Source organism: Orbicella faveolata, unplaced genomic scaffold, assembly GCF_042242905.1.
Source record: "Orbicella faveolata isolate gen_17 unplaced genomic scaffold, um_ofav_v1 contig_47, whole genome shotgun sequence".
Classification (NCBI taxonomy): domain Eukaryota; kingdom Metazoa; phylum Cnidaria; class Anthozoa; order Scleractinia; family Merulinidae; genus Orbicella; species Orbicella faveolata.
The window spans coordinates 16,118,150-16,135,308 of record NW_028301577.1 but is presented as its reverse complement, the minus strand read 5'-3'; the positions used below and the strand labels follow the sequence as shown (position 1 = coordinate 16,135,308).

The window sequence follows — 17,159 nt, the reverse complement described above, 5'->3', positions numbered from 1 at the left end:
ACAAACAAGCAAATACTGAAGAACAAATACAGGAAAACGGAATGCGGTATGGTGAAAAGTTCAACTCGTTTTTTGCCCAGTCAACGTTTGCGTTATGAAATTCAATAATCTCTATAGAATTGAGCCCAATAAAAACCCGCGTGTATTAAGAACCTACATTTTTTTTTTAAGTCAGGCAAAATAGGTTCTTGTATTTTGAGGTAGTCATTGGCGATTTAGGCTATAAGAAGGTTCCAAATTAGGTTCTTAATTTCCATGAAGAAGATAGGTTCGTAAACTACTAGGCTCTTACACGCAGCTTTTTACTATATTTTCGGTTCGTGATCATCAATTTTTTTATCATTTTGTGGCCAAAATGCACATTAGTCTTGTGTCTAGGGCTCGACTGCCCACACAGAGAGTCTTGTGACTTCAAGTTGTTTATCGTAAGGTCTGTGGAGAGCACTAAGCTCTGAACAATACCCCATCGGTGGTCATGTTTGGGTTTGTCTACTGGCCTTGGTCTGGATCTCCCACGAAAGGTCTTGCTTGGGTTTTGCACTTTATCGTTCGCTTCTGGAAGTCGCATGAAAGTGTTTAGGTTAGTGTCCTGTAAAGAAGTTTAGTCCTCCAAGGTCAGTCCTCCAACGTCAGTCGTCCCGTGTGGCCCACACATAGCTACCGATATTCTATTTAAGTGCGTGTGCGCCGTTTTTGTCAGTCAAGTAGCAGAAGTAGAAGTAGCAAAAGTCAGAGATGAAGATTGCGCTAGACAAAAGTTAGTCCGAGAAATAAAAGACCAAAGACCAGATTCTCGGTACCTCCTCGTTTGGACGATAGAAGGGAGCCAATATTTGTTTAACATTTGTTTCTCGCCGGAATCTTTCAGTGAAGCAAAAAATGCAGAACTCACAGAATAAAATTGTAGTTTTTATTGCCCACTATCTACTTCAAAGTTTGGCAACATCACTTTATTTATGGAAAGAAGAGTAACACCAGTTTGACAAGTTGAGCTTTCCGTCTTTTCAGGCCGCGTTCCACGGAGTAATAAACGCGCAAAGGAATGCTTACTTTTCTGGTAAACCTCGGCACATTTTGACAATTGTGTACATAGTAAATTCCACTGTAAATAACTTTATTCTTAGTTGAAAACTCCGCGAGAGGGACGCTGACAGTACTCAATATAAATGTAAGATCAAAGATGAAGGTAAAATATGGTTTTATTTTACGCTGGTACCATTCTTATTTATATACTACCACTTTCATATTTCGTTCATTTCATCCAAATAAACTTGGTAAAAATATGATCAGTTTATCAAGATTCCAACACTATCCGTGTTATAGTGGAAGTTGGATTGAAGGATCTCAAAGGGCGCAAAGGACTGTTTGTGGTCAGTCTCACTGAAAGATAAATGGACCTGGGGCCCGTTTCCCGAAAGCCCCGGAAACTTTTCGGGTCCGCAAAGCCATTTTCCGCAAAGCCTAACCCTAAAAACAGAGGTGTGTATGTGCCTGAAACTTCTTGTGTGAAGAGAGCCTCTGTTCATATGAAGAATTTGTGAATAAAACAGCGCGGCTGTAATCATAAGTTTTAAGATTTTGCTACGGCTTTCCGGGTGCGAGAACTTTTCGGGACCCTCTAGAAACGGGCCCCTGGACTCCAATCCGACTGGGACACTCATTTAACGCCCTGTTGTGACAGACCATCAAGACAGGTTTGCTGTTGAGAACTATCCTCTCTGCCCAAGATTGATGGTAAACTGTTCAAATCTTTGCAGGTCTTCCTTTGCTACAGTGCTGGTATGGTGTGACAATATGTTCAGGAAATCATCAACTTTCACGGGGCGAGGTTGAATCTATATTGAAAACAACAAACGAATACATGATCGCCTGATATTCTTTCGCAGACCGAAGAGGCCCCCTCGTCAAATTAGCACAACTATCATAAATTTGAAAAAAATAGACGAGTCAGAGTTAGACTCTAGTAAACAGCACGAGTCTTTTTTTTATTTGTTTTTGCTGTTCTTGTTGTTGTTGTTGTTGTTTTCAATGAGAAAAGGAGCCAATTCCAACGCAATACCCTTTATTACAGCACGAAGTTAAATGAAGAACTAGACACGAAACTTGATACTTTTACAAACTGGGTTTATTCCCTATTTCTTTGATGCTGTACAAGCTTGCCGGAGAAAAGGTGTTAACAGCCACCCGATTCTCCGGCGTTCCAACCACTCACCCCCTTCCCTTATCAACTTGAATCGTAGTTTTGCAAAAGAAGTGTGCGATTGAATTACGGCCATTGAACTTCTCCTAGTGAACTTTCCGCATCGAAATGAAACAATTTGCTTTCTAGTGGACGACACACTCAGCCTCTAACAGTCAACATACCTTTCCCGGTGGGAGATCTTTCATAGATGAGTTTATGCAGTTCTCGTCGATCGCTTGGCAAGGCACATAAAACAAATCTGAAAAAAAAAACATATTTGTAACCTCAGGCCTAAGCCCCTTTATCTTTTCCTAGATTCGTTATTCAGATCTGGAAAATGCAAGAACAATCACAAGGAATAACAGATCCCGAAACAATATACAACAACTTTTAAAAGTTAAAATGAAGATGCAACAATAGCACTGAAAATCTCTCTTATATATCTAATGCCATTGAGGAGTAATTGAAAATTCTTGCTTTTCGCCACCCGTGGTTTGGCAATCTTTTTTCGTAGATGTGCAATTTTTGTATTCTCAAATTGAACCGGAACTACTGTTTGCAATAGCGGATGATGCGGAAACTCTATCATATAATTATGTAACTGTCGTATAATATAACTATTTCTTATGGTAGTTCCCACAATAGCTTCCATTGTAAGCTAGCTCCAGTCCAGTCCCGGCCTGAGGATATGAAAAAAATGGTTTATTATTCCATTTTGTAGAAACGTCTGTCAAACCGGATGTCAATGTACGGATAAGAAGTATGTACGAATAGTTTGTCGGTTTATTTACTGGAAGCGAGTAGTATTTGTAATTCCGTTTTACCCATTCTGATGCTGTTTACAGGGCTATTCGTAAGTTTTATCGGTTTCATTCAGTTACACAGCTACGCAAACACAACTCTTTAGCTTGGGCGATTTGTTTTCCCATTGCAGACCACGTGATGATACTCTTGAGAATTCTTCCTTTCAAATTTTTAGATAGTCGCATGTATATGAGTGAATAATTTTAAAGGAGCTCAGTCACGGTTTGCGTATATTGAAAAGTTTAGCCTCAATTTTTCAAATTCGTCGTTTGTAATCCGTGTTAATCTTCTCCATCCTTAGCCATCCTTGTTCCGTTATGGTTTATTATTATCTCTTTGTTGTTTTTATATCTCATTAAACTGTTATTTTCAGGTTTCCTACCATTTAAAGGTAATCTTGTATGTGGCCAAAATATCTCAAAATACCGTGACTGAACCCTTTAAGATGGATAAAAGAAAAATTCTCCAGTGGTCTACAATGGGAAACAAACCGCCCAAGCTAAAGACGTCTATTCTTCGACTTGCAGGCACACTTCTCAAGTTAACAACAATTTACCATGTTCCTGTTACTGACCTTCATTAAGCTTCCAGTGAGCGTTTTTCTCAAGTTCACGGATTGGTTCAAACATGGCGTCTGAAGTACAGTTTGACAGATCACTCCCTGAGAAACCCTCTGTTTTCTGACCTAGCAAACACCAGTCCTCTATGGTCAGTGATGCAGGGGTGGCTGCCAAGTGCATCTTTATCAGTGTGATGCGTGCCTCTCTGTAAAAAGTCAATTATACAACTCTTTAAATGCCTAGTTGTCACTTAGTCTCTTGAGCAGGATTTTAATTTTGCGGAACAAAACAAAATGAAGCAAAGCCTACTTCGTTTTATCAGAGAGACGCAGACCAGCGACATTGAAAAAAAACTGTAAGCCGGAAACAAGTTTAAAATGGACATAATTTGCACCTGTAGATAAACATGTTTTCATTTTTACTGAACAAACATGACTGCCGTGGATTGACAATTAGCACAGCAACGCTACATTTATAGTACAGACTAAGCAATTTTCAGAAAGAGTCAGATGGACGAGCGAAAAGATAGTCAATGTCTTTTGAAGATTAGAACTGTGCCTATTCCATGACGAGATTCCATGATCTATGTTAGAAAATTCTAGGATCCGCTTCATATAACTTACTTGTCTGGTAGTGGAATATATATTCTTTTCTGAAATCGTCTTAGGAAGGCAGTGTCTAGTTCCCAGGGGCAGTTGGTAGCACACAGCAGAATGAAGTGTTGACGAGGTGAATTGTGATCAGCCTCCTCCATCTACAGTTTTCAAAAGAGTCTTGTCAGTTGGGTGGTCAACCGGGATAAGCAGGGTGGTGCAGTGGGTGAGATTACTAGCCGGCCACCACGTCATTAGAGGGTTGGTTCTCGCGTTGCTCCGAGGATTTTTCTCCGGGTTCTCTGGTTTTAATTCCTCCCTCCTCAAAACCAACACTCCAAATCTAATTCGATCTGGAATGTGACCCCGATTAGTGAGCCTCATAGGCTGGCTAAAAGCTTGACACATTAATAAAGTTCTTTACTTTTTTTGGTCATTAAGAGACAAATCCGACAAGTTTCAATTATATCATAGACAGGCTGTGTGTTCAAAGGACTGCAGTTACATCACACAATGTATGTCACCTGCTGATGTTATTTGAGAAAGTCCTTATGGCATAGTTGATTTCACGTCAATCAACCTGTTAAACGTACCAAGAGAAACACTCCATCATGCTATCAAGTGTGACCACATGCATGGTGGCTAAATCTCTATAGATTTGTCATATTGCATTAGCAACAAACACCAAAAGTCCATAGTCACACTCGAATATAGTAGCAATAACTATCTCGGTAAAACGTGACATGGTCTGACTCTGCGGTTATCGTAGGGTTTTGTGACATGTTTCAAAATGTCAGGGCATTCTTCGTGTCGTGTGCGACAGTCGTCACAAAGTTGCTTGATTTAAACGAAACAAGTCGAGACATAAGCTTGTCACATGCGACAAAGTTGTACTGGCTAAACAGGCCCTAATGAGCTCATAAACACTAACAAAATGTCTCGTTTAACTTGATCTATCAACAGAACAACAAACACTTAGCCAAAAAATTTCAAAACGAAAACAGTCCAAGAGTCCAATACAAAACTCTAGAATTAGGTCAAAATTTAGTACCAATGACAGTGTTAACAGTGTAAAGTTACCCCAGCCAGTATGTATCGAAACTATATCATTCTGAACATTAATTTTCTTTCCATCGTTTGCAAAGGCATAAATGTAGTTCATCTTAAAACAAGGGCGTCAATCAGAAACAGGGAAAACAAAACCGGGGGGTACCTGATCCATGTCTGGGTATAGGGGTGCCGCTGAAGGGTTTGAAATCCTGACCCTGTTTAGGACAAAAAATACTCTAAAAACCCTACCCTGTGTAAGACAACACCCTCTATTTTAAGACCCTATTAGACAAAATTCACACCCTCTTCATATTTAAAGGAATTTAAACCGGATCGCTTCGCTCACCGACTCGCTCTTCGTCGCTCGCGCGTGGGATGAGGCTGCTCGCAGGCTAAACTTGTATAGGTCATGTAACCATACCCTGTTTAGGACAGGTTCTGACCCCGTTTAGGACAGAGGCGAGTAAAATCGTATACCCTGTTCAGGACAGCAAGGTTAAAAAACAATACTCCGTCCAGCGGCACGTCTCCGTATAGACCAAATAAGGGAGTACCTCCCGGGAGCCGTTTGTTGTTCTTAAAAACGTACTGTGGCATACAAACCTTGGCTCTTGAAATCAAGTGTTCTCAGATTTAACTACATATAGCATTATTGCACTCAGGAGAATCAGGCTTTAAATGATATAACAAACTCTGCTGACCTGTTTCAGCAACTCAGTCTTTATTCTCCGTGTGTACTCTTCTTCACGCGAACTTCTTTTTCTACAGATGCTATCAATTTCATCTATGAATATTACCTATAAAATGAAAGGAAATGAATATCTATTTTATTACAGTCAAACCTCTCCTTATAGACACCTCCATAATACGGACACCTTCATATCTCGGACTAGTAAGATCACCTGGTTCCTGGGAAACCATATTCATAAAATCCCCACATCACAAATAACAGCACCGTGAAGTGTCATAAGAGGGATTTGCATGCGCCTATAAACTGAAGGGATTACAACCAGTAGGACCTAAAAGCGACATGAAAAAACCGTTTTGAAATGAGCTCCACAGTGTTCACCAAAATACGTGTTTCATATACTAGTTTTAAATTAAGCTTTAAATTCATTTCAAATCTAATTCTTTTCATTTTAAATCAGAGGGGGCTTATATCTGGGAGGGGCTTATAATCGAAAGAAATATTCTGTTTACAGGTAGATGGGCCTATAAGCGGGGGGAGGGGGACTTATAAGCCGTGGTTTACAGTATCCCCATACTGTGGACACAGAAGTTTCAAATCCATTGTTACAAAGCTCATTGTTGATCTTAATAACCAGCTGTTTTTGCCGAGACCTCAAGTCATTTAAGTTAAAACAATAGATATCTTATTGAAAAAAAAGGAATTGTATTTTAATCTCTTGAATTTGAAACAACGGTTAGTGTAAAAGGACATTATACTCACAGATTGTACTTGCTGATTCCTTGCATTATGGAATAACTCTTTAATAAGTCTAAAATAAAAGCACAGTATCAATGTCAGAATTGTTTCCAATAACACTTAACAAATTGACATCAGTTTTTCATGCATCTGTCCTGTTATTGATGATGAATTTCATCATAACATTGTCGAAGTAGCTGTTGATCCATCGGGTGATAGCCGAGTGGATTGTGAATTGTGGTTTATTTCCGGTCTCGCTCGACGGACTAAGCAAAAGAGGGACTACTATAGTCTAAGGAAGCGAGAAAAAGTTTAAGTGAAGAAAAACCAGCAAAAAAAAAGTTGGACAGAAAGTGAGGAGCCCTTGGGAATGGAGTTCTTACCATGCCAGTTCCAAACAGCTCTGAAAGTAAACCACAACTGCTGATTGCAAGGCTTTGTAACTGGATTGTCTCCACACTTTTTTGGGTGACCTTAGTAACTTTGCATGCAGAATTGTAATGATGTGAAGTGAAGTGAAAGACTTTATTTAATGAGGGTGACCCGTGACAGTAACTAAAGTTACTGATAAACTTGGGGCCCTCAGCTTAAAAGTAATCAGAATGCTAAAAATATATTATTTACAATAAAATGCTAAAATACGATATTATTTACAATAAAATACTTAATTAAGTTACTATTAAAAATGGTTACAAATAATAAACTGGACTTACAATTTCAAACATACTACGAATAATAAGAGTTAAAAAGTTCCATTAGTTTTCTGAGAGTTAAGAATAGTATTACATAATTTAGCCTTAAACGATTTAACGGACTTCTCTGTTTTTAAAGACCGGGGTAAACTGTTCCAATCTTTAATAGTTCTGACGGCGAAAGTGCGTCCTCCCTCAGAGGCGTTTCTGTGAGAGGGGCATAATAAATTTAAATTACAATTTCTAGTACTTCTCGAATGGATGTCAGAGTTTTTCCTTAAAGATGTGTTCATGTATTCAGGTAAAGTTCTGTTTATCCTTTTGTAGGCCAGTGCACATCGAATGATTGATAAAGATGTTCATCAGCACCCTACATGTAAACCTATTTTGTCATACATACTTTTCACTCTCCCCAACCCAGCTGGAGATTAGATCAGAACTGGACACACTGTAAAATATAGAGTTGATCTCTGAGGCCACTGCTTGTGCCAACCTTGTTTTACCTGTAAATAAAGTAAAAACTTGAATCTCAACGGACCTTTTTACTGATGTCACCCTTTTCCGATTTCTTCATTTAACCAAAAAGTAAGCCTCACCACTCAATTCATGTTGCCAAAGTTAGTGAGTATGCAAAGTAAATAGCTTTGGGGACCCATATTTTTATGTGTCGAGTGTCCACAGGATTCTTATGAAACTTTGCATACACTAGTACTGTATTTACTAAATTTGACACGGCATGATAAAGTGATCCACAGAAGTGGTTTTTTCTTTAAATGAAAGATATAAAAAAATATATATATTGTTGATATTGTATGACATTCTATATAATCATTCTTAATGTTTATGAGGAAGAAAGGAACACAATTACCCACATGCCTCGATACAGTCTGATTTACCGTACCCTGCTGTTCTTTATTTTACTATATTTACTAGCTATGATAGACATCATTTATATCCACCTGTTCCTGGTGGTCCATACAGTAGTATCCTTCTCCAAGGTTGTCGGCCACCTATCAAATGATCCGCAACAGACAAAATGAACTAAGCAAGCATGGGATTAATATGGTTATTAATAGTGTTTTTGTTTCTTCATTTCATTTCTTCATCATAGCCTCTAATAGATGATGACTGCTGCATGAAAAGTAATCAAAAACATAACTACAAAACAAACTAACCAAGGAGGACTTAAAACATCATAGGTTCAGAAGATCGAGTATTTGTAGGTGCTTAACAGTACACTAATTGGGGTTTTCTTATAGATTAGGCTTCTACATTATTTTCTATTATGTACTGGTTACAAGAAAATTCAGTTGTCTCCATTTAATGAACTGAGACAATATCTTACCCGTAAACAGATGTGGGAACTGTAGTGGCATAATGATGGCTTCCTTCAATGCTTGCTTTGCATCGTTGAGCCCCACAACATCACAAAATTTAATACTACCCTTCTGAACAACTGTGTCTTGAATTGCAATTTTTCGCCTAAGGTAATCAAAACAAACTTACAACGTCTTGGATTGTTAAAGTGCTCTAAGAAATCACGGCTTTGCTATGTCTATTGAGGGTGAGGAGGGGTTCAACAGAGAACAGCTCATTGAAACCTTACAAAATAATTATTTGAGATCAAAAAGCACACACAAGATTACACATTGCATAATGAAATATTTGTTTACTGTTTACAGACACTCAGTTACAAACCATTTCAATAAAAAAGTATGGTAGAATACTAAGATGAATATAAACTATCAATATAGTGTGGAATAGCATGGCCTGATGCACCTCCACTGTTAACTCAAGACTTACAACGACAACAATGACAATGTTAACTTAACTGTGGGGTTTTCAATCCAAAAATAGATTTTTTTGTTTTCTCTGGGAAAGAAACAGCTACAGTGATGGACTTTTCATGGTAAAAGAAGGTAACAGTATTCAACTGCATCTCTTAGACTTTATATAGAAGAACTAAATATTGTTACCAAATAAGCTAACCTTTTACACTGATGATTTTCACTCTTTATTGGATCCATTTCTAAGGGAAAAAGGTTTAATGCTTTTTATAGACGTTTCGGCAAACCATTGAGTATCCAGATCATGTGTACTAAAGGCATGCGTGATCAAGTGTCAATCGATACCATCAATCAACCTGCGATTGACACTTGATTGACATGTTAATAGACACACAATTAATATCCTGATTGATACTCAGTCGACACTCGATTGACACTCAATCGACATCTCAATTGACACTTGATTGACAGTCTGTTGATAGCTGGTCGAATGTCGGCTGACTCATATAAATTGATTGAAAATTAATGAACTGTTGACTGAGATGTTGATTGAGTGTCAACTGAGGTGTCAATGGAGTGTCAATCAAGCATCAATCGAGTGTCAATCAAGGGTCAATTGAGGGTCGATCGAGGGTATTGACTGAGGGTAACAATTAGGGGTATTGATCAACACTCAACCATGGACGCCTTTAGTACTATGATCTGAGTACTCAGCATTTGCAATAAACAATAATAGTACATAACGTTGGCAATCATTTTTGATGAATGTCAAAGGAGAGGCTTAACTTACATACAAGATTTTCTGGTGAGCTAAAAAGTAAAAGGTCAGTTACAACTTAAGACCATTTTGATGATTGCAAATCAATTATCATCAACATACCTAAGTCAGAAGTATTTCCACAATCAAGCTGCCTTTTCTTGCTACAAAGTGTCTCAAGACAACTTTCAAGGGAGACAGACAATTCATCAAGAGCTCCCTAAGAATATATACATAAATTTTGTCTGGACTTTAAAAAAAAAATGTGTTAGCCACATTCCTAATAATTCTACCCACACGGGGGCAGGAGGGGGTACTCCGAGAAAAATTTGATGAGGGTGTGCAGCCCACTTCCCAAAACCCTTACCCAATTTATGACCAAAATCTGTGATTTTCCCTACCCTATTTATGACTTGACCAAAAATGCGATACCCTGCTTATGACAGTTGCGCCCAACACAGTTGCCCTAAACATAACGTTTGAAGGGCTTTTGCTTCCGGTCTTATCGATAATAATGAAAAAGTAGCTTCTTCTAAACAACATACCCAATTCAAGACTAGAGTACAAAAACCATACCCCATTTAAAACCAAAATGGTCAAAATTGATACCCCATTTGGGACCAAAACAGCTGAAAAACCATACCCTTTGAGGGAGTACCCCCGCCCCCAGAATTCTACGCTGAAAATAAATAGCATGGAAAAACCCCAGATTTAAAGAACTGCTTATGTCTCTCTGAATGAGTATAAAATGACAGGTATGCTGACAGCATGTTTAATTCACTTTCAGCTTTATATACATCTACACCTCAATAGTTTCACAAATGAATACCCAGCTCATCCTTTCAAATCATTAAAGAATTGTTTTCACAGAATTCATAACCTGAGAAACCATGCAAACATACTTCAAAATAGCTTGCAGTCTGTTATGTTCATTTGATATCTCACATTTTGGCATATGCAGCAAAACTTTCCAAATGTAAAATTTTGTTGATTTGCTATGAAAACAGCTTACATGTACAACAAAACTGGCATGAATAATTACCCTATTAACAATACTATGTACAAAGTCACTTCTTATATCAAATCAAGTAATATGAAAAACAACTTTCACTGACTAAGTATAAACTTACTAGCATTCTATCACGAATGCCCTTCTCTGATTGGCTAAGCTACTAACTATCTATTCTGTAGTAGACAGTAATTAGGCTAGCAGAGTGCAGTTGTTAACAAAATTGTGGCCACGTAGTCTGTAAAAAAAAAGTGTGAAGTGAGACTATAGTACACACAGTACTTACCAACTTAAGTGAATCTTCCTCCATTGGTATGAGCATCTGAACACAATGGGATGCATTTTCACAGTTGCAAATCAACATGTCAAGATTAACATGGTCTCTTTTTTGACTCTCACAAACAGCTTCCTCTAACCTAAAAGATTTGCACCAAGAAAATGCTGAGTGAATTGTGATTCACCAAGTTAAACCTATGAATGAGTGGCCATCTCTGGTGACATATTTTTAACAAAGATCTTTGCAACCATAAGGTCCTTGGAGATCATCTTCAATCCTAAACTAAAAGATCTTACTGGGTTCTTGCACTGACCCATCCTTAACAATCTTCAAGAATCTTCCAAAATCTTGCAGGATCTTCAATCAATTATTGGATCGTGAAGATCATGGTATTAAAATCTTAAGTACCAAATTCTTGAGGATCTTAAAAGATCCTTGCATCAGGTCTTGCTAGGATCTTTGCTCATGATAAAATCATCATTCATCTTCTAAAATCCTCATAAGAATCCTTCAAGGATTCTTTAAAGATTTTTACTTTTTAGGATCTTTGACAGATTTTACCATGAAAGTCTCAATACTATAAATCAGTGGTTAATACTTTGTCTAATATTCTTTTGCAAGAAATTCATTAACATTCTAATTAAACACAAATAAGCAAAGGTGTCATGAAATGTCATGAAAAACATATTTGTATAACACAAAGGACAATAGCTCAAGTATATATCTGTTATTCCTTTCGCTCCAAAGGTATTAATAACTTATTCATATCTGGAATTATCAGAGATGCATTTGCATTTTGTTATCATCTAGCAAACTGAGAAGAAGTTATACAGGGAGAGACCTAAAAATGTGGCATGCCTTTACCATGTGATTCACATGTAGAAACATATAGTGTAACTTACTAGTTGGAGTTATTAGTCAGAAAAAGCACTAAAAACAAACAAATATGCATAAATTTACTCACCAGCTCACAGCATCTTTAGAGGAAAACAGTTCATGAAAAATATAGCAGACAAAAATCGTATCAACAATCTCGAAATTAAAGATCAGTGTTCATTGAGATTTACATTTGATAAGGTAAATTGTACATGTGACCCCAGTTCATCTGATATTTTAAGCTTCAGTCAAAGAAAGAAAAATGAATGACTTATTGGTGCTACAGCTTTATAAAAATTTTGATCCGTCATATGAGAAGGCAGCCACTCCAGTTATACCAAGATCTTGGTTTCTACAAATGATATCTTCACACTAATGGTGGTCTATACTAAGCCATGTTATTGTTCATCAAATATTACCACTTGCTCGTGACTAGTTGAAATGCATCACATACTAAAACTGGGGAATATCTGGATGACATTCCTTGGTTTGTGTAATGCAAAAACTATTTGAAGGACAATAAATGCAATAGCGCCTATTTGACTTTACAAATATGATCGGATATTTGTTGTTGGATATTATCTGTCCCTCGAAGGTCACAGTTTACCATGAACTTCACTCTTGGAAAACTGTTTGTTTCTCAGAGCAGATCAGGTCTGCAGAGCATATTTTCATGACTCATTCACTCATGACTCTTAGACTCTTATATACTTTTGTCTCATTTTCACGACTTTTCCAAATGAAGCAAACTCAATAAAGGTAGCATCATAAAATACTTATTGACTGAGTTGAGTGGTACCAGATGAAGAAATATTTGGCTTTGGGTTATTTCACACAGACCCCAGTCTCCCGCTCACCCAGACGAACCGTATCATGGCCTCCACACTAGTACATCACTAGTACTAGACTATTTAATAAACCTGGAAGGACTTTCTGGTTCGCGACAATATTTACTGAAACCTGAATAAACAACGCTCGAGTTTATCAGCTTTCTCTACAAACTGAAGTCTTTGACAAAGCCTAACATCGTTGACAGACTTCCAGGAAAGAGCGACTGAGCCTCGCCTGCACGCACGGCCATTTTATCTCGCTCGCTTGTTTTGAATTCAGTGGCTTCTTACTCAACAACACATAAAAGACTGAAAACAGTCACTGCGTGTAGTCCGTGGAAGAACATTGAAAGTCCAAAATACATTTTATGACAATAACTAACGAGAGTCCTGTATAATGCATTCTGGGACTTGGAGAATTCCAACTTGCATTCACATTTCAAATTTAAGTCTTAGGCTTACGTACCGCCCCGTTTCCTAAGTATGGAATACTAAACTCATAGCGATCACAATCAAGACACGGCGAAGTAATAAATCTATTCTTTGAGGTTATTCGTAAATCTTACCTGCATATATGTCTAATCTATTCATGCTATCAGACCTTCTAAAATTGCTCGGATTTGCTCCCGTTCCTGAGCCAAATTCGAGAAATGGTAATGGCGACGTTTCGGTCAAGCGATCGACGTTATCGGCTGGCTTTCGTTGGACCCGAAGCTCTTCCGAAGCATCCCACCGCATAAGCGAGAATAAATATGAGTGGGACGAAAAGGTAAAAGCCTCCCCGTATAGAACTTTGAAGAGTATCCCCCGGGTCCTGGGTCTCCAAGGATGCCCATACTGCAATGTTCTGTCATGGCTACCGTGAATATCTCATTTGCGGTGTACAGAGTTTTCTATTGTGTGTGGTGGAAGGAGGGGAAACTAGATGAAGGTACTCCGCATGAGCCTCCATTGAAAGCTAGTTCCAGTCCAATTCCGAGAATACGACTATGGTCTATTAGTATCACCCAACTAGTGGACTAATGCAAATCCTGCATTTTAATTGGCTACGCTACTAGAGGACTATTAGTAATAGTCCTCGAGTAGCGAAATTGGCGCGATCGAGCTTGACGCTTTCTTTCGTTTTATTCCCTGTTCTCAAATAAATATTTCTTCAACTTGCATTTGCTAACATTATTGTTGCCTTTTCTGTCCGACTAGTCGGGTGATACTAAAACAATTAGACCCTTCGCCCTCAAGGGCCACGGGTCTATAGCCCATTCGGCTTCGCCTCATGGGCTATTGACCCGTAGCCCTTGCGGGCTACGGGTCTAATTGTTAATTAGACGCGGGTTGCTAGCACTACCTCCATCGTTTTCTAGGGTTTGAGGGATTGTTACTACCTGTAACTATTGTTTCAAGAACCAACGAAGTAACTCGTTCAGAGAGGTAGTAGGCGCGCATTTATCTTATATTATAAGCCATGTATGGGGTGCGGAATATCAGCCAATTCTATTCCGTCACCGCATTGAGGGCTTACATGAGATAGCATTGCGCCCGCGCGAACTCAGTTTTTAAAGCACTTACCATGTGTGCAGTGGAGTCAAAATAAGGGTGAGGGCTTGAGAAGGGAGGGCATGTAATCCCTCAATGCTTGGTGACGGGTAGAATTCCAATCAAACTTCAAATTACAGGTAAGTCTCGTTTAATTTTTAAATTATGTTTTATCGCTCCTGGTTTTATAAAATTTCTGTCTCTATAAATTTCGAAATCCTGTCAGAGTTAACTACATATACAGACGCATGTCTAACAATAAAATCTGATCTGATCAAACGCAGTCGCTTTTTACCTATAGAAATTCGACTTTACATCTATATGTTAAAGTTATTTTACCCACGGTTACATATGCGCTACCAATTTGGGGGTGTTGCACAAATAAGAACGAATTTAACGCTTTGGAATCCATACATTGCAGGGCTGGCAGTGTTATATATAACCTCCCGCGCGACATGCCATCTGTAGATGTAAGAAAAATAGCTAAGTGGGACTCTTTATTCGACACTTATAAGGTTAAAATAGCCACCTTAATTTATAATCACACACACTCCATCCTGCTTGGAACATTTAATCCATAGGAAAGAGTCTAAGTATGACCTCCGTCATCAACATCGTGTTAGCGTACAACGTTTTAAAACTTATTATGTGAAAAACTCTATATCATACAGAGGATCCATCGTTTGGAATCTTTTAGAACCATCCACTGTCAGGGCCAGAGATTATGCTAAAAGGACAAATTGAAAAAGTCTCCCGCCCTCAGAAACTTGAACTTTAGTGAAGAGTCACCGCAAATGGGTCTCCAAATTGACAGTGATTTGGTCTTTTATTGATTTTATTCATATCGTTTTTGCATTTTTACAATTTTTTATTATCCTATTGACATTTTTTACACGGTCCCATACGCTATATTAGCTTTAAAACCCACCATGTTTAAATAAAAGATGTTGTTGTTGTATGAAATATGGATTGCTTTATTTGAGTGATTTCTCTCGGCTCGAAGCTGGTTTTAGTCCTGGTATTTTTCGACAGAAGTTACTGAAGTTTTAGCCTCTTCCAGGCGTTTCGTTAGCTGGTGAACAGCGCGAAAAAAAAGGCAGAAGCGCGCCGTTTTTCGCGCTGTACCCCAACTAACTGAACGCCTGGAAAACGCTACTGGAGTTTACATCACTGGAGAAATTGCGGCTCCGGGTAAGCGGGGCTGAAGGAAGGAGAAGAGGGCTGGAAAAGAAATCAGGGCAAAAAAAATGACAGGCTTTTTCCTGCCTTTGGTTGAGATTTACAAAAATTCACGTTAAAGCTGGGATAAGGTGGGGATGGAGGGGGGGGGGGGGGGGCTGGCGTAGAACGTAATGGACAGCTCAACCACACAAAAGTACAATTAGTCAATAGTACAAGGGCTCTGCACATCGTTTATACATCACGGTACATTTTTAGCCTTCCTCTGCAAAACAACATGTAAAACCCCGAAGGCTAATTTTAATCTATCTTTACATATTCAGGTGTAGTCGGTTTTTTAACCGATAGACACGCTATGTCACTATCGTCGTTGTTTAGGCTTTCTCATAATCCAAGGGGCGTTATTTGTATTTGTAGCCCTGAGATAGGCTGTTATTAAAAGAAGAACTTAATAGAGGGAGAGGCTGCTAAGAAAAATAGTTACCACACTTTTTTCGTTTTAAACTTAGTTTATTTATGAAGATACACTGAGTAGATAACATGATATCAAAACAGTGGACTTGAGAAGGTCTACCGGGTTGGATTAAAAAGTCGAGTTTCTAAATAACGCGTTAAAAAAAGAACTTTCTTTTTAACGAAAGCTTTAACAATTTTGTTGCACAGTCATCCTGCTAGGATATTCCGTCTTCTACGTGTTCTATTGATTTTCGATAGCTCTTTTAGCACTTTCCGTTGTCCCTTTTTCTCTTTTCCTTCCAAGCACTTCTCCTTGTCTTCTTCTTCCTCGTTCTCTTTCTTAGCCATCTTAACCATCCCTTTGTCTTCTTTTACCTCGTTCCCTTCCTGAACCTCTATTCCTTCTGCTTGTTCTTCCGCCTCCTCTTCCCTTCCTTAAGCCTCTTTTCTTCTTCTTCGTTATCCTCTTCGCTTTCATCATCATCATCATCATCATCATCATCTTCATCATCATCATCATCACATTCTTCATCATCATCATCATCACATTCTTCATCATCATCATCATCATCATCACATTCTTCATCATCATCTTCTTCTTCTTCGTTTTCTTCTTCCTTCTCTTTCTCCACGTGAAATATCATTTGGAATTATCGTTTTTCCCTACATATCGTCCTTTATTTAGCTTTATTTACCGAATTTAGCTTTATTTACGGCTGACTTGGAAGAATTTTTAGCTGACTTTTTGCGATGAAAACATTAAAGGCTCCTTAGCTTGGGAAGGAGGGGAGGCTGAATGGCAGTAAAACTGGCGTAATGTTTCTATACGCGTAGTACGGCTACCCACAACTCGCACCGTAAAATCCGAGAAATGAGTATAGTGATATTTGAGGGCGACGCAACATTATGTCCGTGTGGCAATTTGCCCTTCCACGGCCCGGTACATTAGGCATCTCATGGTATCCCGACTTACCATCCGGCCCCAGATGAGGAACGCCATAGTGGACGTAAGTAGTATTTTTGTCTCAAAATCCATACGTTAGATACAAACACAGTCTAACGACATTTGTATTTTTCTTTGTTTTGTTTTAAGAAAAACATGCGGACGATAATAATATTCAACCAGCAAGCACAAGAGAATTAGACCA

The 17,159-nt window shown here is 38.4% G+C and overlaps 1 protein-coding gene across 1 annotated transcript; it reads right to left on the bottom strand.

Annotated features, from left to right (window-relative positions):
* Window positions 1–923: 923 nt before the first annotated feature.
* On the bottom strand, window positions 924–11,701 carry LOC110040938 (uncharacterized). The gene is made up of 13 exons (XM_089280390.1): window positions 11,673–11,701; window positions 11,147–11,276; window positions 9,975–10,071; window positions 9,297–9,336; window positions 8,653–8,789; window positions 8,267–8,317; window positions 7,708–7,810; window positions 6,640–6,688; window positions 5,891–5,986; window positions 4,170–4,300; window positions 3,561–3,751; window positions 2,365–2,441; window positions 924–1,835 (listed from the first exon to the last, which is right to left on the bottom strand). Exons 1-13 carry the CDS (start codon window positions 11,699–11,701, stop codon window positions 1,710–1,712), a joined length of 1,257 nt encoding a protein of 418 aa, XP_089136516.1. The 3' UTR covers window positions 924–1,709.
* Window positions 11,702–17,159: the final 5,458 nt, after the last annotated feature.

Coding starts and splice junctions, on each gene's coding strand:
- LOC110040938 (XM_089280390.1), bottom strand. CDS start 11,701: ATGGTAAAATCTGTCAAAGATCCTAAAAA. Junction 2,442..3,560: donor TCACTGGAAGCTTAATGAAG/GTCAGTAACAGG, acceptor TTTTTTTTTCAG/ATTTGTTTTATGTGCCTTGC. Junction 1,836..2,364: donor AAGATCTCCCACCGGGAAAG/GTATGTTGACTG, acceptor TTTTCAATATAG/ATTCAACCTCGCCCCGTGAA.